General features: G+C 48.2%; 1 protein-coding gene across 3 annotated transcripts in view; it reads right to left on the bottom strand.

Moving 5' to 3' along the window:
• CYP26B1 (cytochrome P450 family 26 subfamily B member 1) overlaps window positions 1-21,198 on the bottom strand; it is a 121,565-nt gene that overhangs the window by 67,150 nt on the left and 33,217 nt on the right. For 2 of the 3 annotated variants that reach the window (XM_032787096.1, XM_075066682.1), the window contains exons 4-6: window positions 20,147-20,302; window positions 17,232-17,513; window positions 9,358-12,685 (exon numbers count right to left, since the gene is read on the bottom strand). In XM_032787096.1, coding sequence (XP_032642987.1) covers window positions 12,293-12,685; window positions 17,232-17,513; window positions 20,147-20,302 — 831 coding nt within the window. In that variant the 3' untranslated portion in view covers window positions 9,358-12,292. Of the gene's footprint in view, window positions 1-9,357; window positions 12,686-17,231; window positions 17,514-20,146; window positions 20,303-21,198 lie in introns of those variants that run through there. The other variant, XR_012656010.1, reaches the window with a different exon arrangement.

Raw genomic sequence — 21,198 nt, 5'->3', positions numbered from 1 at the left:
TCAGTCGTCCTCATGACCGAACACAGTACCTCTTTGCACTGTGGACTTGCAGGCTTTCTACTGAAAAACCAGTGTCCTAATCACATTTGATCCCAGGCAGAAATGGCAATCAATTCCATTTTTAAATAAATTTAGTCTGGTGAAAGGTACAGGATTAACACTCCTGGTGACTGAAGTTCCCCGTTTATCCACAAAACAGGGTTTGGAGGTTAGTATTAAAACAGGTATTTATTTCCCACTGAAGATAAGAAATAAGAATCCGTTCTGACAGATATAAAGAGTATTCTTTACCGAGGCTGCTTGACACAGGCGTGCATACCCTGTAGTATTCTAGCTCTCACAATGATTAATACAGCCTTTGCTGCCTAGTGTCACCACATAGGGTCTCTCTATCCCTTGGACTGGATTAAGCAATAATGGCTAGAGCTGCTCAGTATGAAGCCTGAGTCCAGAGCTAAACCTCCCCAGAGTCCAGAGTTGTCCTGATGGAGACTTCTGCTTTGAACCAATCTCTACATTGATCATATTAAGAATGAAGCTTCAGAGAACTTCCCTCTCCTTCCTGTTCCCTGTTTTTACTCCATAGTGTCTCCCAGCAGTTCTGCCCAAGGATCATTTCTGTTGGTTACATCAAAATCCACTGCAGTGGAAATTACCCCCAACAGCTCAAAATGTGCTAATTTGTGAATGGATCGTGGCAGAGAGTTGAAAATGAGCACTGGATATAGAACCGGAAAGGAAAGGTGGGGTAAATCAAACAGAGTATCTTAAGCTTACTCAGAAAAGTGACTAAAAAAGGGGCCCCATTCAACATAGCAAAGAGAAATTTAGAAATATTTTTCTAATGCTGTGATTGTGGAATAGTCTCCCCAGGGAAGTGGTGGAAGTTTTGTCGCTTGGGTCGTTTAAAATAGAACTGGACATAGCGTCAGAGAGTTGCTGCAGGGAACTATCCTGTGTTTGGCCAAGTAGAGGAGGGGTTGAAACAGACGAGATATGATTTCATAGGTCTCTTCCTTCTCTAATAGATTCAACTCTATATCTGTGCTCAATCTGCCTTCCAGTCATTACAGTTAACAATGCAGAGCCACCACATCTATGGGAGGATCTGGTCCTGCATATCTTTAACAGACTCATTAGCTAAGTTCTGATTGCAAAATTTTTATTACTGAAGCCATCAGTTGCATCTAGGTACTTCAGTCAAGGGTACGTTTGATATGCTTTAGCTCAGAAAAGATCAGATCACAGCTTAAGTAAACTCTTCAGGGTAGGGACCATCCATCTCTTTGCTCTGTGCTGGTACACTGTGTAGCAGAATGGGGCTGGGGTCTCTACATTCTACTATAACACAAATAACGAATTGCAATTTTCACATCTTCGGTGCAGTTTGCAGGGCTGGCAGTTAGAAAAATCATCCTTTGAGTTTGATAAATTTGGTAATCTTGCTGAGAAATCATTGAGAGAAAATAAGAATGGAACCTCACTAGGACATTATTTTTTTTAAATCATTATTCAGATATAACTACAATTTGAAAATACTAAAATACATACAAATTGCTTTTAAAAAGAAAGAAAACAAACCCCTTCTACCACAACCCTTTTCATATCCATTCAAAAGTGTATTGATTTTAGGCTGTCATAGCAAAGCTGCAAGGCAGAGCTTTTCAGTAAGCATGAAAGATGCCATAAATGAGAATCTGACTGTCATAGATGAACATTTTCATTTCTGTCTACAATCAATAGAAAATCTTTATATTTTGCAGAGAGGAGGGAAAGACCTTCAAAGAAATCAAAATTTTAGGCAAAAATTAATTTGCTACTCAATTGTTATTCAACATTTTTTTCTGTCATGTTTGGCAATTCTCAGAACTGGGGACTGGACATTTATAGTTATATTGGACATCTACATTTTTTAAAATTGGGATTGGATATTTATATGGCTATCAAGAATATTCAGAGGCATAATTAATTATAACAGGATTGTAGATGAGATAGCAGATCTCATGCTTCAGGGCATAAGCCAATTTCTACGTATTAGAGACCAGGATGAGATCTAATGTGAAGGGCATATTATCCCACATCTGCATACTGCAAGGCTCTTGCACCTCCTCTGAAGCATCTAGCACTGGCCATTGTCAGAGACAGGACTACCATGACCTCAGATGTGCTACAGTCTGGTATTTCCTGTTTCGAAAAACTGCAAATCTGTACCTACTGAAGTCAATGGAAACAAGAAGATAAAAATGGCCAGAACAATGGTCCATCTAGCCTAGCCCAGCATCCTGTCTTCCTGCAGTGGCCAGTGCCAGATGCTTCAACAGGAATGACTAGAAGAGGGCAATTATCAAGTGATCCATCTCGTTCCCCCCATCCCAGCATCTAGCAGTCAGAGGCTTAGCAACCCCAAAAGCATGGGGTTGCGTCCTGTACCATCTTGGCTGAATCTGTGTATCAACTGTCACCTAGGTTCTCAGCAGGGACTCAATCCAGGACCTCAAGAGCTAACACACAAGTGACTATACATCTTGATTAACTGCTGTAGCTGCCAGCTGTAACAGACTCCTAAACCCTGTGGACCAGAAATGGAGAAGGAAGTGTAACAGACTGGAAGGTGAGTTACACAAGATGAATAGGCCCTCAAAACCTCCTAGGATGTCTGAGTCCAAACAAAAACAACCCAAAACTCTTGTTCTAAGATTTATTTTTAAAATAATTCACGAAACTTTTATAGCTCTGTAAAACTTTAACTAAACGTTGGACCCAACTGCTCTGCCACTGTCCCTTTAAATTTGCCCAGTGCAACCGTCCCTCCCTCGTTAGGAATACTGTGAATATGACCAAAGCCTAAAGCCTACTCTTGACTTGTAAATTAAAGCCATACCTCAGCCAGAACAAGGGGAAGCAAACCTGCTCCTGCAGCTCGTTTCATTTCACAAGCAAGGTGTCTCTAGGGGCCGTGTTCAGAAAATACCCCTTCTACATGCACGCACACACACGGAACCTTTAAAAAGAAACTTTCCAGGAGTTCAGCTAAAGTTAAAACAAAGTGAGTAACATGAAACTCAGTGCTGGAGCAGAATGGAAAGTACACTTAGTATGAATGACCTGCCCTACCATATGGAACCCCCCATGAGACCAACCTATAAAGCTCTGTGCTTCTGTTGGAGCGAGGTTAGCCACATCATCTCTCTCTAGGGGTGGTGCAGCTTTTCAGTAAAGTCATAAATAAAAAATAAATAAAATGAAGGGGGGAAAAGAAATCCCAGCGAGAAAAGGCCAAAAGGAAATGACCTTCCCCTCTATTAAGTAGGTGACAGACGGATATTATAAACGCATCATGGGTTGGAAGGGAAAAAGTGCAAGGAGGTGACACACTGGCCCTTTCAACATGGGATGAGTCTGGGAGTTGGATCTAGCTATGAGTGAGCAAAAGCCTGGGATGATTTTCTTGGCGACAGATGTAATGGACGCATCGAGTTCATCACTGGCAGGATGCTTCCATAATAGGCGCCCTTTGCTTAGAAAGGAAGTGGGGACTCAAAGCACCAAATGGGAGGAAATGGAACCTTGGATTATCTGGCGAACTTAAGGGGCACAGTCTTGGGACACATGGTCATATTTTCCAGTGAACCATAAAGGGCTCCATTAATTCCTCAGGAGTTCTCTTTCCCTTGAACGAGACTGTGGCAAAGGGTTTGCAAAGCAGCCCGTTCTCCAGAGCTCCCTTTACAGGCAGAAGCCAGGTTGAAATCCTTTCTGGAGAAGCAAATTACTTTAATAATAGTGTGCGTGTGTCTCTGTCACACACACATTTTCTACTGCATCCTACACCACAGTCTCTAGGCATCAGTAATACTTATCAGTAGCCTTTCCATAGCCCCTTCCACCTGGGCTTCGCTAGCACCAAACTCAGCTCCCCACAACTTTGTGAGGCAGTCTACAGAAGGGCTAAGGCTAACAGTTTTTAAAGCTTGGGTTGGCTCCAATGCAGCCATTCAGACTCAAGGGGGAGCTGGTCATGCAGGGGACATTTAGGGCTGCTATTTTATCATGTCCATATTGTCTGAGCCTGCAGTGCCTTGAGATGCGGCTGGGGTGAGGCAGGTGCACCCAAACACAACTGTCAGGAGCTCATAGAGTTACTCTGGGCCTTCAAAGGCTTGTGATGTCAGCGATGTGACTGAGCACGGAGCAGCAGCAGCAGCCTGCTATCAGGGCACCCTTGGAGCAGACAATACGCAGAGCCCAGCGCTGGCCTCACAGATGAAACTGAGGGCTTACAGGGCTAAAGTAGAAGAGGAACAGGAGAACCAGGATAAGGGCAGGGAAGCAGGAGGTGGAAATCAGCAGATGGAAGCACCACATATGCTGGGGTTTCGAGTGGAGGAGTCCCAGTGGGTTGGAAGATGCAGGGGCAGTACCGGGTTTACAATGGCGCCAGTGGTGCTATGGAGCTGGGCCCATGCTCAGAAGGCGCCCTGGCCAGCTCCACTTGCACTGCACCCCGAGACCCCGCTGGCTCCCCCACCACCACCACTTGTTCCTCTCGGCCTGCCTGCTGGCCAGGCAAGGGCTCCTCTCCACCCTCTGGACCCACCCATCGGCTTCTCTCTGCCTCCTGGCCTCCAGCTCTGGGCAGCCTCTGCTTCCCCTCCACCTGTGAGGCCCTGCCTGTCTCCTCAGATCTGAGATGCCTGGGACTGGTGCAGAAGCTTGACCAGTCTTGACCAGTTGGGGGGGACACAGTGTGGGGGGCTTGGCTGGGCCCCTCCAGGCAAGTGGGTCCTAAGGGAGCCCGGCTGGGACAGGCTCTGGCCTGGCTGATCGCACCACTCCTGAGGGACCGGAGTGATTCCCCACCCTGGGACCAGCCCTTGCTGCGCTGCCGGCTCAGCCTAGCAGACACAGTCGCCTCCCAGCAGGGTTGGTGAGTGTGGCTGGGAGGCAGGGCGTGGGGGAGTGGGTCTCTGGAGGGCCTTGTGGGGGATGCTGGGCTGGGAGGGAGAGGAGAAGATCTGTGTGTGTTGGGGCACTAAGGAGTGGGGGTGATGGGTGGTTGTGGGGGGGCTGTGGGGGGGGCACTGGGCAGTGATAGTGTTGTGCAGGGTGCTGTGCATTTTTGGCAGGGTCTGCAGGGGGTGGAGCTGCCATAACAAGTCTGGGGGAGCTCTGGCCATAGGGAGTCAGGGGAGTGTTATGGTGTTGGGGCAGGGATTGTGTGACATGGCATGGACCCACCGCTGAGGGGAAGGGGCACACTGGAAGTACAGGGCTAAGCAGGCCATTGTGTGTCTGGCAACTGCCAGTTTGTAAATAGTGCCCTGACACTGGACTGGGCGGAGCAGGACTAATCCCCCTGCACACACCATGGGTGCCCACAAATCTGTTTGGCACCAGGCCCACAAAAAGTTAATCTGGCCCAGGGGGCGGGGATTAAGGTAACAGGGAGTAGGGGTTGGGGTGTGGCTAAAAGCAGAGGGGCAGCAGCCCTGATCCCCGTGACTTGGGAAACCAGCATCCGCCCCACTCACAACTCCCCTCCAACCCCTGGGGGGGCAGCAGCATCCCTCCTCCCCCCCACTCCTTCCCCCCGACCCCTGGGGGGGGCAGCAGCAACACCCCTCCCCCCCACTCCTTCCCCCTCCAACCCCTGGGGGGGCAGCAGCAACACCCCTCCCCCCTCCGACCCCGGGGGGGCGGTGAACAGAGGGCAGCAGCAACACCCCTCCCCCCTCCGACCCCGGGGGGGCGGTGAACAGAGCCCGCCGCTGGATGCCCTGTGAGGCAGCAGCCTCCGACCCTCGCCAGTCACCCGCCGCCCTCACCCGGAGCGGGGCCCGCCCGCCCCTCGAGTCGCACTTAGGGGGCGCTCTGGGCAGCAGCTCCCGGGCCTCCAATCACAGAGCGCAGCCTTCGCGCACGGCCATAGAGACGCGGGGCTCTGGCGGCGCAGAGCGGCACCCTGGGGCCAGGCACGCTGGCCGCATCGCTATGGCCACGGGCGGGGCGGGGGGTGGAGACCCGGGCCCCGCGCGCTCTGTGCGGCGTTGGAGGGCGGCAGTGGGAGAGGGTTGAGGGGAGCCTGCCAGGAGAGGGTGGAGGCACTTCGGGGAGATGCCCGGGGCGGCGTGTGAGGAGGGGGCAGGGGCATAGGAGTGGGGGAAGGGCAGGAGGAGGGGCGGGGCATAAGGGAGTGGTGGGGGAGGGCAGGGAGGGGGCAGGGGGCATAGGAGTGAGGGGCAGGGCAGGAGGAGGGTTTAGGGGCAGAGGCAGACAGAGGGCAGAGGCAGCGAGGGGGGTAGGGGCAGGAAGAGGCAGTGGCAGGGGAGGGGAGGGGCAGACAGAGGGGCAGGGCAGGAGGAGGGGGCAGGGGCAGACAGCTGGGGGGGACTCCAGGAGGGAAGGGGCAGGAAAAGGGGGGGGGCAGAGAAAGACAGTTGGGGGCAGATTCTGAGGGGAAAGAGGCAGACACCTGGAAGGGACCACAGGGGAAAAGGGCAGGAAGAGAGGGGCAGAGAAAGACAGGTGGGGGAAAGGGCAGGAGGAGGGGGCAGACACCTGCAGGGGAGTCTGTACATTTGTGGCAGGATCTGCAGGGCAGGAAGAGGGGGGCAGAGACAGACAGCTGGGGGGCACTCTGAGTGGGAAGGGGCAGACAGCTGGGAGGGACACCAGGGGAAAAGGGCAGGAAGAGGGGGGCAGAGGCATATGGCTCGGGGGAGACCCAGAGAAGAAGGGGCAGGAAGAGTATGACAGAGACAGACAGCTGAGGGGCAGAGGCAGACAGCTGGGAAAGGACACTCGGGGGGGGAGGTTCAGGAAGAGAGGGCAGCTGGGCGTGGGGGAGTCTGTCTTACATTACAGGATGTGGGAGAGTCAAGTACTGGGTATGTTCTAAAATTTCTGGTCATTGTGAAACAAGTTGAGGCCAGTATCAGTGGGGAGGGGAGCACCCCTGTCATAAGTAAATAATACACATTTCAATACATAAAATGCAAGGTAATAAATGTAGGAACAAAGACTGTAGTCCATACTTACAGGATGGGATAGTCTATCCTGCGAAGTAGTGACTGAAAAGAACTTGGGGATCATGGTGGATAATCTCCTGAATGTGAGGTCCCAGTGTGTTGGAGTGGCCTAAAGGGCTAATGAGATCCTTGGATGTATAAATGCGAATCATGAGTTGAAGTGAGGAGGTTATGTTTTTCCTGTGTGAGTCACTGGTGTGACCACTGCTGGAATCCTGTGTCCAGTTCTGGTGTCCACAGTTCAAGAACGATGTTGATAAATTGGAAAGGATTCAGAGAAGAGCCACAAGAACGATTAAAGGACTAGAAAACCTGCTTTCTAGTGACAGACTCACACTGAATCTATTTAGTTTAACAAAGAGAAAGTTAAGGGATGACTTGATCACAGTTCATAAGTATCTACATGGGGTACAAAAATTTTATAATAGAGGACTCTTCAGTCTAGCAGAGAAAGGTATAGTGTGATTCAATGCTTGGTAGATGAAGCAAAACAAATTAACTGAAAAACCGGTGTAAATTTTTAAGAGTAATTAATAATTGGAAGAATTTATAAAAGGTTGTGGTGGATCCCCATCACTGGCAATTTTTAAAATCAAGATTGGATGTTTTTCCAAAAGATCTGCTCTAGTTCAAACAGGAATTAATTCAGGGAAGTTCTGTCCCCTGTGTTATGTAGGGCGGACTAGGTGATCATAGCGTCCCCTTCTGGCTATGAAAATCCAGAGAGATGCCAAAGAATGGGTCAGTGGAGACTGAATTGTGTTTTCTTCCCTAGTGGCAGTCCCTCTGGGTAATGGATTGAGACTTAGCCTATATCTACACTTAAAACTCTACAGCAGCATAGCTGCACCTGCACCACAGTAGCATACACACCTACTATAGCAACAGGAGAATCGTAAATCCACCTCCCCGAGAAACGGTAGCTAGGTTGAGAGAATTCTTGTGTTAACCTAGCACTGTCTACAGAAGAATTTAGATTGGCTTAACTATGTTGCTCAGTGTGGATTTTTCACACCCCTGAGTGACATTGATGGGTCAATCTAATTTTCTAATATAGACCAGCCCTTATTGGTGGGAGGAGGTTATGGAAGAGTTTACATTAAAGCTTTGTCCTTGTGCGGGTGCTCCAGTGGGGCTCAGTACTAGTACAAGGGGCTAATCACATGGATCTGCTCATAACAAAGAATGCTTCACAGTGTGGTAACGTAGGACTTGAATTGCCAGAGTTTATGACAGGGCCCATAGGCATCTAGTTCAATATCCAACAGTGGCCAGTACCAGATGTATTATAGATACAAGAAACCCCCTAAATATTGGGAGTAGGATTATGTCCCCAAATGATGCCGGTTATTTTCTATAACTTCCTAAAGAGGTATCTAGCAGAACTGCAATAAACAGAGAATGTCTGGAGATTCAACTCTTTTATTATGGAAGTCTATAAAATAGCCACATTGATTATTTTTTAAGATCACAAAATACACAACATCCATTTTAATATGTGACACATAATATTATATACACATTAAAAACCACATGACTGAAACACATGTTCACACGGCACCAAATTCATAACCAAAAAATCCCCACAAGTGCTTTTTCTTAAGATTAAAAACAACTGCAATAAAAACATATTAATATTTTTTTCCAGACAAAGTTTACAATAAAGAGAAAAAATTCATATCTTACTAAATAACAAATATTTAACAGCAAAACTTTTATACTAAATATCTATTTTGAATTATAACAAAAATAGTACTTATAATAGTTTATAAAGACAGACCAAAAAAAATTGTGTATAAAATAATATTATAGCGAATTGGACTGTGCTAGGAAAAAAAATTCTGAGATTCAAAGTGCTTTATTCTGCAAACCCACTGCAGCAACTTTTTTTTTAGTCAAGTTATATTAGTTAGGAATGGTAAATCAAAAGCATGATTAATTTATGTCTAGATAAAATACACACACACACACACACACACACTAGACAGATGTATGCATCTTACATTATCTCTCTTCGGTCATTTATTCATTCAAAAGCATGTTTGGTTTTTATTTTGTAATGAAATTTTAAAAAATGAAAACCCTTCACTGATCTCCTGAGACTCCAATGCCCTTCCAAAAGTATCTCAGAAAACACTTTGCTAACGATTATTTGACAGGGTTTGATCTGAAGTCAATGGAAAAACTTTAATGGACTTCTGTGGGGCCTTTTATCCCTCCCCACCCTGCTCTTCTCAGTCATTTGGGGACATAATCCTACTCCCAATATTTAGGATTTTGGTTGTCCCAAAACTGCCTGCTAGGGGGTTTCTTGTATCTGTAATCTCCTTCCCTTGTCCTCTGTGTTCCCACCAAATAATGTTTTCAAAAAGATTGTGGGGTTGCACGTGGCTTTTACAGACATCTTGAAAACAGAATTTATCAAGGCCTGAAAACTGGGTATGACATATAAAAAAAGAGTGGTTCTCTAGCTTTTTTATCCTATGGACCATCTCCACTCTCAACGCCCTCTTCTCCATGATTCTCAAAAATTTTCAGTGGATCACCAGGAAATATGTGGAGACCCACAGACTGACACATTTCTATCCAGGACAGGAAATGGCAGAAAGTTCACAAGAAAGCCTGATCTTGTGAAGTTTCCATTGAAAGTTAGACCTGGAGAGTGTGAAGACCCAAACTTGGATTGCAAAGTTTCTGAGTGTGGGACATGAGCCTGAGCCACACATAGGTGTGGAGGATTTAGTTCTGTGTTTTGGTTCAAACAGCCATAAAGATTACGGACTAGCTGCTAGATCAGAATCTGGATCTGAACTTCAGAGTTCAGAGGCTACAGCGTCTCGGTTCAGGCCAATCCCTGTTAAAATAAAAACCTGCTATGAAACGGCCAGAGAGAGATTATAGAGCAGCAAGCCTCAGAAACGACCACATTAATGCTGAGTCGCCCGAGTCATATGCACTCATGGAAGCAGAGCTCGTGTGTGTGTGTTTGTCGGTCTATGCGCTGCTATATGATTTTTGGCAGCATAGTTTAAAGTGATGATTAAATCTTTAGTGTCTCCCCTTCCAGGGAACCGCCAAAGTCTTTACTGATCCTGGACGGATGAATGGCTGGCTAGAGCAGCCTTCAGCATCTTTCACTCAGCACTGCCTTAGAGCCTTCCACTGACTCATCCCAGTTTTCAAAAGCCACACCTGCAAACCCTGCACAGGCCTGGTGGGAAGCTCTCACCCCTCCTTCCTTCAGATTTCAGCTCCTCTGACTTATCCTGACAAAAAACGAGCCGCCCACCCACAACAGTTTCATTGGCACTCAGGTCGAGGGAGTTCTCAGCTCTGGCTCTTGTGTTTCTCCTTCTCTGCCCGATGAATTGTATGAGGTGCCCCTGTTACAGCAAATATATCCGAGAGAGAGGGTGAGCACACTGAAAGGTCTGTATAAAGTCAGTGCTTGCAGCTCAGATGAACAGCACATCTGTCTTGGACAATTGCGAGAGAGATTTCTCTTCCCTGAGACCGCCAGTCATTGACCATGGCCGCTACAAAGTAGAAGCGGTACATGTGGTTTGCGTGGTGTCAGCTGCCAAACCTGTGCCCTGCCACTAGTAAAGCAAAAAGAGATGTTGCTCCTGACTCAGGGCAGAAGTGGTGAGTGCCCACCATGCCAGCTGAAGCAGGAATTTGGCATGTCCAGCACCTCTGAAAAAAAAAAAAAATCAGACTGGTAACTTTTTAAATTTCGAGATGCCCCTGAACCAAAATGCCAGATCCAAACATGTCCGAATGCTGAGAATCCAAATACTACAATACAGACCTTGCCTTCTTTCAGAAAGGAACACCCCCATTTCGAATGTGACTGGGCAGTATACAAAGTTCCCAGTGTCTCTAAAAAGCCGTTGCATTGATAGCAGCTCACATGCCCTGACAAACACTCCCAGGACAGCTTCTCACTTCAGTTGGATGCCGCAGAGGGAAGGTTTAGCTCAGAGGGAGCCTTCCACTCATCTCCAACACTCTTTAATGCAAGCACCTCTGTGGTCAGGGGACAGTGGCAGCTGTGGGTGTGATGACCAGTTAATTTTTAGAGGCTTAGTTCTGCAGCAGAACAAAACAACTGCACGCTCTGAGCAACGTTACTTAGCAGCACCCCAGTACAGTTTATGAAGTACATGTGATTCAGAGTTCAGTGCACACACCGAGGGGCCTGAGAGATCCGGAGAGAAGGCAAAAACAGCACAGCTCACTGCAAAAGTCGGGGTTTGGGAGGGATCAGACGGGGTAGGGGGAATGGACAGTTACACACATGCCATGTAGCAGCAGCAGGCAACTTCAAAAACGTACATGTCGGAGACCACAGTTCTACTCTCTGAACTAAGATCAGCTCACGCTGAAGCGGGTGAGAGATTCCCATCAGAGGGCAGAATTTGGCCATTACTTTGTCCCACAGTACAGATCAAATGGCTTGTTTGTTCACAAAGCATAGGCAGAATAGAACGCCCTGTCCAGCTGACTCTAGTGGCCAAGTGGTCCTTGCAGCAACACCAGTGGCCATGCCAGAAGCCAAACTGGTGCCGGGTTCAGTTTGCGTGCCGTTACCCAGAATGCACTTCCCAGCATTTGTGGGCAGGGGCCGCTGTTATCTGAACACAGAGTTCTCTTCCCCACATGCTTTGAGAGACAAATCAGAATTGGAAAGCGTTTAGAAGGGTTTAGGGATTGCGAGTGGGGGAGGATTTGTTCTTTGTTCTCTCCAAAGAAAGCAAAACAAAACAAACACTGTTATCACCAACTAATTTAACACTGTTCAACAAGATCAAAGGCCACCAGAGGTAGCAGCCTGCCATCAGATCTCGCCAACACCTCCTGGCCTGGTTTCAAGGAGGCGAGTGGGGCAGTCAGACCTCTGATCGCTAGCTAATTTCAAAAGCTTTTCCCGCAGCAGGCATCATCTGCCCTCCTCCTTGCAGCAGAAAGGTTTATATATATATATAATATTTATATACTGTGTATGGTCAGGCAGTCCAAGCTCTACTAGTGTTTGAAATTCTTCTTAAAACAAAACAAAAAAACCAAACCAGCCAATCTCCTTGTACTTTCCCCACAGAAATAACAATCGTTTTGGCAGCTTTGCTGTGGGAGAAAGTCTCGACCAGGAGGTTCTGCAAGGTTAGTGTTGTGGAGAAGCTTCTTTTCCTGTTTTCTCCTTTCGTTCTGTCCCTTTTCCCTCCCACCCACATTGGCCCTCCCCCGGTGAAGGGAGAGTCAGTTTACACTGTTGACCCCAGCATGGCTTCTGTCTCCGTCAGGATCTCGTTCTGATTGGAATCCAGTCCGAAGAATTTGACCTTGAGTCCATCAACGGGGTGGACCACAGGGACCAGCGTGATTCTAGGGAAAGTCCTGGTGGCTAGCTCGAACCGACTCGTGCTGGCCAGCTCAATGGCTAGCGCCTTGAGGAAAAGCTTGGCCAGGTGCTTGCCGAGACAGGTCCGTACGCCCCCGCCAAAGGGGAGGTAATGAAACCTGCCGTCTTTGTCTTCGGTACGGTCTTGCCCGAAGCGGTCAGGATCAAAGACATCCACGTCCTTGAACACTGGGGCAGTGTCGTGTGTGTCCCGGATGCTGTACATGACGCTCCAGCCTTTGGGGATTTGAAAGCCCTACAGAGAGGGAGACGGGGGAGAGAAAAACAAGAATGCCTCAATGGTAACGTAGCCATCCACAGAACGAGACCATGCAAGCTGGGTGAAGCCGCTGTGCGGGTGAGCTGAGACACGCTGATACTGGGAACTCTGTCTGAGATCCCCGATCATGAATAGAATATACTGACGGCTTAACGTGGAATCACCCTGCCTTGGGATTATGGTAGGACTGTGGAGTTCTCTTTCTGACCTGCTGGGGAATCAATTATCTATTCAATCCCCATTATGGGCCAAGACACAATTGTCCTCAGCACTATGTAAACACAGAACAAAGACACTTAGAGGACTTCGGTCACTGTGAAAGTCCTTCTGTCTGAAATATTTTTACCTACTAGCGTTACATGTGGTATCCAAGATATCCAGAATTTAAGGACAGAACAACTTTATTTTTCCCAGTGTGTTTTCAGTCCATGTGATCTAGTATGTAGGATGCTGGAATGAAAGTCAAGAAACCTGGGTTCTCTTCCCAGCACTGCAGTTCTCCTGCTGGGTAACCCAGACAAATCATTTCTTTCTCTGTGCTTCTGTTTCCCCTCTCTTCCTTTATCAGACTTGTCTATTTAGACTGCAAGCTCTTTAGGGCAGGAACTCACTGGGTGTCTGTACAGCACCTGGTCTAATGGGGCACTGACCTCGCTGGGATCTGGAGGCACTATCATAATACAAGCAAATACTAATTTGTACATTAGTGAATGTGAATAGTCAGTTTTGAGAAGTCCTTGGTGGAGTCCAGCTAGGCTCCAATCCAGCAGACACTTCGCCGCCAGTGCAACCTTTTCTCATGCGTGCAAGTGGTTGCAGAATTAGAATCTCTGCTTCCCTTGGTGTTTGCGTGGGTCTTTCCCAAGAACAGGAGAGTGAATTCGCAAAAGAAAAAAAAAATGTGCCTATGAAAGCACAAGGAACGGCAGAGGGCGGCTGAGGCAACTGTAGAACATAAAACTACTTCTAACTCATTTTTGAAAACTAGCTAGATTTAAATCACTGCCATTCCTTTAATCATTGTTCCTCTTTTATTAAATCTGGAGTAACTCCATAAGCTTTAGATTTAACTGGTGAAACAGACATCACCATCTACCCCACCATATGGCAAAGGGGAAAACTTTTCTCTCATCACTGCTGTTATCCCTCACATTATTCAGAGCGCCCCAAACCAGTGTCCAGATAAGCTGTATAGTAGTCCTCAGCATCACCTATTCACATACACACGTAGTTTCACACACCCATAATGTGTGAGTGAGTGCGTGGGTGTGCAAAGAATGCACTGATGAGCAAAAAAAGGGTGATTTATCATCCCCTGTTTACTTGAAAAGGTTTCAACCTCAAATCATGCCGTTAGCAGGGTTTACTGTGACTGACAGGTCTCAAGATTTTCTTTTGCTAGCACAAAATTCCATCCATTATGATGAGTAATATCTCTATCATCCAAAAATTTGTAACTACCCTTTGCCCCTTTCCCCCCGTCACACCCCAATCTCTGGCTTCAGAGATCGCCACATGTTTCTCTTTTAGAATATCAAACTTTTCTCCCCCTTGGTTGCCTGAAAGTTCTGGTGCCAAATGATGGGCTAGATTCTGATCTCAGTTCCACCAATGTAAATCCAGAGTAATTGCACCGATCTGCCAGCGTATGACTTTAATTTGTCCTCTTTGCGGGCCAGATCCTGCCTAAATTGCTAAGTGGCTTGCAAGTCACACCCAAGAGTTGTGCTATTGTGTGCAACCCCTGTAATATCATGCTGCACAAGTCAGCCCAGGAACATGCGTGAACGTGTAGACCAGAGTAGGCAACCTATGGCACACATGCCAAAGGCAGCACGCGAGCCGATTTTCAGTGGCACTCACACTGCCCAGGTCCTGGCCACCGGTCCGGGGGGCTCTGCATTTTAATTTAATTTTAAATGAAGCTTCTTCAACATTTTAAAAACCTTATTTACTTTACATACAACAATAGTTTAGTTATATATTATAGACTTATAGAAAGAGACCTTCTAAAAACGTTAAAATGTATTACTGGCACGCAAAACCTTAAATCAGACTGAATAAATGAAGATTCAGCACACCACTTCTGAAAGGTTGCCGACCCCTGTGTGCAACTGGGAAAAATGCTTTTGCATGAATGAGGTCATCTGATCTCCTCCTAAAAAGGAGATTTCATATATCTTTGAGAGAGCCTTTTACCACAAGTCAGATTCACAGTACAAACACCCCTTCTACTCCAAACCCCTACCCACTCACCAAAAAACTACCCCAACCAAAACTTTGATTCTGAAAAGGGAGAAGAGGCAGAGACTCCATAAAGTCCACTGAGGAATTCACTATTGCTATTGATTTTATGTGGAAGATGCTCAGATGCTACGGTGATAGGTGGCAGCATAAAACCCCAAGACAGATATATTGTGTCTCTAGATCTCCGGTATTTCTATGACCTCCACTGCTGGGAATGCATTATTATACTACCATATTGGCTGAATAGTTCTGGTTATGGGAGAACTTTCTATATAAAAAACTCTTCCATCCAATTTTCACTTCCTTATAATTTTCTGAAAAATTCTCCTTGGGGGGTGTGTGGAATTGTCCATGTTTGATCTCAACCCACAACTGGCTTTTTTTAAGCTTCTCCAACAGGCAGATTATTCTACAATTGACTATTACATGGCACCTTTCCTTGACATGTCCAGTACAGGTAGCCTTCTACATGCAAGATTCCCCAGTGACTCTGATGGGAGCTGTACCAAGCACAGCTCATGTGCCTTGCAGAGCATGCTGGGACACCCTCTCATTTAGACTGGATGTGACAAAGGGAAGAACTAGCTTGGAAGGAGATTTATGGAATCAGACCTGTGGTGTATCTGGTCAAGTAGAGTAGTTTCTAGGTCCCTTTCTTTGGAAGTTTGAGCGAAATCTGTTCAACCATTTTTGAGTTATGCCTCAACATTCAGACATGTTTACTGATAAGCACGCAAATTGTCAAGTGGATAGTTCTACATCCCTACAGGCCTGGTTGCAAAATAAATACAACATCTATATATCAGTTTCCAGCTTTCAGAAGTTTTGTATGGGGTAGAACCTTTCACTTACATTTAAGTTTATTAGACAGATTATACCCCCTACATATATATTGTCATTGATTGTAGCACATGGTACATCTTGTAATGTTCAATTGATCAACGGACTGTTCGGATGTTCTTGCAGAGTAAGGGCATTCTACCTGGATGACTCAGCAGCCTCTGTGGGTTCATGTTGCGAATCCACTAGACTGCAACTTCAGCAGCGCAAGAGTGAGATCTGGTCTGATTTCATGAGCTAAGCAGGTCTGAGCCAGAACTGTCATTGGATAAGGCACCTCTGAGGGGAAAAAGTCAGGGTGATACAAGCATAGGTGAGTCAGCAGAAAGTGGTCCTTTAATTACAAGAATTTCCACTATAACCTGGCAGTTCATCAGTTGGAAACGACAGAGGAGGAGAAAGATCTGGGTGTATTAGTCGATCACAGGATGACTATGACTCACCAATGTGATGAAACTATAAACAAAAAAACCCCCCACAAATGTGATCCTAGGATGCATCAGGCAAGGTATTTATGCCACTGAACAAGGCACTGGTAAGACACCATCTGAAATATGGTGCACAGTTCTGGTCACTCATCTTCAAGAAAGAGGAATTTGAAGTGGAAGAGGTGCACAGAAGGGCTACTAGGACGATCAAGGGACTGGAGAGCCTGTCTTTCAAGATGAGACTAAAAGAGCTGGGCTTATTTGGACTGAGAGGGGACCTGATTGCTCTCTCTAAGGACATCAGCAGGGTAAACACCCAGGAGGGTGACGAGCTATTTAAAATAAAGGACAAGGGTGGCACAAGAGCAAAGGAGCATAAACTTGCCAGGAGTAAACTGAGGCTGGAAATGCGAAGAAGCTTTCTAACCATCAGAGGAGGGAGGTTCTGGAACAGCCTCGGAATAAGAATAGGGGCGAGGGGCAAACAACCAAACTGGTTTGAACATGGAGCTTGAGAAGTTTAATATGAACGGGATGATATGACGGGGTGACCTGCGATGGCAGCGACTGGACTCAGTGATCCAGGAGGTCCCTTCCAGTCCTACGTTCTTTCTGAGTCCGTACTCAGCCCATGCCCTGTGTAGTGCTGTGCCTTGGAGAGGCGGTCTTGCATTTCTGCTGAAATGTAAACCCAGGTCCTAGTGCTTATGCTCACGTCAAGATCCAGCCAAGCTACAGTGTCAGAACACTTGGGAGAAATATCCTATTCCCTAACACCCCTTCCCCCATACTTTAAAATGGATCTGACACATCTTGCCCCCTGTCCTGCACTTGTGTAACATTGGCCTGCATGGTTATAAAACCTGCCAGGTTCCACCCCAGAGGTGGCTGTATTCCAGTGGGAAGTGCAGAGATTCCTGCCTGCTTCTGTATAAAATACTCTGAAGCCCCTTTTCGGGGGAGAAGGTGCACGAGACACATCAAAACTCCTGGGCTGTTGTACTCACGTCCAGCTCGAAGGTCTGCAGCACCGTCCTGTACCCGCCGGAGATGGGGGTGAAGAGACGTAGCACCTCCTTGATCACACAGTCCAGGTAGTGGAGACTGCTGATGGTGTCCAGCCGGAGGGAGCCCTCGCAGATGCAGCCGTTGTGCAGGATACCCTTGCTGCGGAGCTCTTCGCGAAGCTTCTCCAGAACCCCGGGGTGCTTCAGGAGCTGCATGATCAGAGAGGTGCTGGCGCTGGCCGTGGTAGCGTAGGCAGCAAAGATCAGCTCCAAGGTGCCATCCTGAAGGCCAAAAGGAACCCTGGATTATACACTGGGAAGGTCACAGCCTCAGGTACCCGGCCCCATGCATCACGCTGCTGCAGTATGTGCTTCATATGGGGCACATGCTAAAATGGGTTCATGCCCCAGCAGTCCACTGGCAGAAGCTAGAACCTGGCACAGCTGGAAGGACTTTGGTTGAGCCTAGCCTGGTACCCAAAGAGATTTTATTTGCAACATACAATTTGGCACAACAGGAAAGCTTTCCTCAGGGCTGCTGCACGTCAATGGGGTAACCCATGGGAGGTGCCGCAGAGCAGAACTGCGGGGCGTTGGAGGAAGCTCCCGCAGTACATAGCTTGTACGCCCTTAAGGGCAGGGATCTTCTCTCCAGGGCATGTGTACAGAGCCTAGCACAGTGGGGCCCAGATCCCTGATGGGGACTTCTAGTTGCTACGGGGGTTTACCAATAAACCGCAACAAAACTAGCTCTCACTGTGCCTGGCTCAGTCTCCCGCTTCCATGAACGTTATAATTCATCCTCCCCAGAGGAAGGCCACACAATGGAAAAAAACCCACCATTATCAAGACGAGAGGCGGCTGAGGGCCACTGGGAGTTTGTACAGAGCCGCGAGCTGGAGGCGGCAGCAGAGCCTGGATCCCCAGCCCAAGCCGTTAGTGTGGCAGCCAAGCTGAGAGGACGAGGCAGCCAGGGAGCAGCCTGGGGCGGATCATTTCTTCCTTCCCCGTCACATGACGTAATGGGCTTGGCTATGTTTCCAATCCCCCGGTCGAGCAACGTCCCAGCTCCTCCTGCATACTGCCACCCCAGCTTGCAAAAGGACCTTCCCCACCCCTCCTGCCAAGACAGGACGACTCGGGAACAGCACGTTCACCAGTCGCTCAGTCCAAGGCTCCTGCTCAAGTCACTTAAGCTTTCAGGGATTCTTTCCCAGCCGCTGACTAAGCCGGAGGGAGACATTCCCTCTCTGCTTTGGAAGGGGACTCGGGCCCAGCCTGGCCTTCTCCCTGATGGAACTTTGCAAAGTCCAGTTTGGAAAAGAAAAACAACAGCTCCTGTCGGGGCTGAAGCTGGCTTCCTCCTCCCCGCACAGACAGCAGTGCAGCTTCGGGGGGGGGGGGGTTCCTTGGCACTTACCAGCATATGAACACCCCCTTATCTATCTGTCCCCAGAGAAAAAGGAACAAACAACATCCCTCAGGCATGCCTGTCACGCACACAGAGTGCCTGACGCTGATCTCCCTTACGCCAGGGTCAGCCCATTGACTTCACTGGAGTGATTCCTGATTTACACCCATCTACACCATGAATGAGCTCTACACCATGTCTGACCTGTGCAGTGCCACCCCCTGGAGAGCAGCCTAGGTCTCCTGGGCCTGTCTCCTGAGACTGCTAACAAGGGTCTGGGATGGGTTTGCACTGGTGCCCATGGTATCAAAGCCTCTGTCCCCTTGCGAAGCATTCCAGTCTGTACGCAGCCTTTCCATGCCAGCTGCAGCCGGACGGTGGGCTGATGGCTCTGATGCCACCCCTACAGCACTCCTGTCCAGCATTGTCTTACTTAGGGTTCTTTCTCATGTGGTCTTTACCTCCCTCCCCCACAGATTTAGCATGCACTCAGGGAAAAGGACAAACTTCATGCCAAAGGGAGCAGAGGGTTCCCCACATGATGTGCTGCCTGGCCAAAAATATCCCCGTTCAGTTTGTTTACGTGTCAGGGGAAGCAGAAAGGACCCCCAAGATTCTCCAGTGGCATTTCTTTCCTCTCCCTCTCCGCATGGCCCACCCTGCAGTTTATAGCTACTTACTGGTTTTGAGTCAATCCAACAGAAATAAATAGCCATGCTGCAGGGCGTTCCTGGGGGTTAACAATGGGCTTGAAGGAGCTGATGGCCTATGATGTAGCTTACGGACCTTGGGCAGTCATTAACTGAGTGAAGGGTGAGGCTAGTGGTCCAAGCACAGGCCTAGGCACCAAGAATGCCCAAATCTTGGGCCAGACACAGACTCGCTTCCCTCTCGGTGCCTCAGTTTCCCCACCTGTACAATTGAGGATAATAACCCTGATCAGCCTCACAGTGGCACTGTCAGGACGAATTAATGTTCGTTAAATGCTGGAAAAGAAAGAGTGCCACTCTGTAATAATAATATTCCCCAGAAATGATCTGCCCCAAAGCCTGGCCAGGATCTGCACATAAATGTGGCTCTTAGGGAAAAGAATGGTCTGCTGGCACTGGATTTGATGCACACAGAGTCCAAGCAGGTGCTGTGCAAGTGCTTGCAGACAGCTTTGCTAATACATCCCTGCTATTCCAGCCCCTGGGGTTCTCACTCCAGCTCTGCCAAGGCCCCTCAACCCAGCCCTTCAGCATCCTTCATTAATCCAGCCCTGAGCCTCCACACAGCTCTGCTGCTGCCTTTCCTTCCCTGCCGTTCTGCCCCTCGGTGATCCCAGCTGGTGCTGTTCTTGAGCAGAAGCTACCCACCAATCACATGGAGTGGGTGGGATGGGCACAGCCGTGGGAGACTGGGGAGAGTGAAGGAGGAAACCGACCCTAACCAATGGTGACTTAAGGGAGGAACTGACCCAAGGCTGAACTTCCCCAGGGGATGCACAAGACCTTGCTCTTACCTTCAGCTCCTGCATGGTCAGCTCTTTGCCATGCTCCTTGCCGCTTTCTATCAGGATGTCCAGGGCATCGGAATAGTCCTTGCCCTGCGTGTTCTGCAGCTTCTCCCGAATGGCTTTCTCCAGCCCCTTCTGCAAAGTCTCCCGAGCTCGGATCCCCTGCAAAACAGCAAGCCGTCGGTTCACGAAACAGCCGCTCAGCAGCCCCGGCATCACAACAGTTCCTCAGGTCTGGGGCTCTCTGAGGAGTCAGTGTGAAGGCTAAATGAGTGTTTAATTGGTCCACAATTAGTCAGTCACCAGAGGGAGAAATATAGATGGACAGTGGGACAGAAAACCTTTACTGACAAAAATCTGGGAACGGCTGCATTACTCACCACGGATGGAAGCTGTGTGGGTCATTCCAAAATCATGGGCAGCGTCAGCGCTAAAAACTGGACTATTGGCAGCTGGCCCAGTGGGCTAGAACCAATGCAAACACAAATGGCTTATCGTGCCCACGTTAGCCAGGCTATCCTGGTCCGAGAACCACTGCCAGGTACGTCCCTCTTCCATGCTAGAACTGAGCTGTAAATCCTGCTGCGGATCTACTGCCAGTGTGGCTTCTGGGAGACTTCTAAAGGCCAACAGTGCGTTGGGACATAGCAAGAGGCGTATTTTGGAACCATTTGTGCTGTTCCACCAGTGAACTATGCGCTAATTCAAACAGGAATGAATTCATGGAAACCCTAGAGCCTGTGCTATGCAAGACGTCAGACTAGGACTATGACCTGTATCCACATTGTTCCTATCTAGGGGCAGAATCTGTTGAAAGAAGGCCTATATTTGGCATAGGGGTACCCTGTTGCAGACAAGAACTGGGCATGTAAGTATCCAGTTCAAACCACTTGTATGCATGGAAACAAACTGCTTTACAAGCATGCTGGAAGGAACAAACAGCTCTTAGAACAATACAGTTCTCTATTGCAGACAAGGTTATGCCAATCAAATCCTTACCCTACCCCCACAAACCAGCCTGAGATCTGACTGCGCCACATGACACACAAGCTGGCTAT

Source organism: Chelonoidis abingdonii, chromosome 5 (genome assembly GCF_003597395.2).
Source record: "Chelonoidis abingdonii isolate Lonesome George chromosome 5, CheloAbing_2.0, whole genome shotgun sequence".
Lineage (NCBI taxonomy): Eukaryota > Metazoa > Chordata > Testudines > Testudinidae > Chelonoidis > Chelonoidis abingdonii.
The sequence above is the reverse complement of the archived record's forward strand: the minus strand, read 5'-3'. Positions and strand labels throughout refer to the sequence as shown.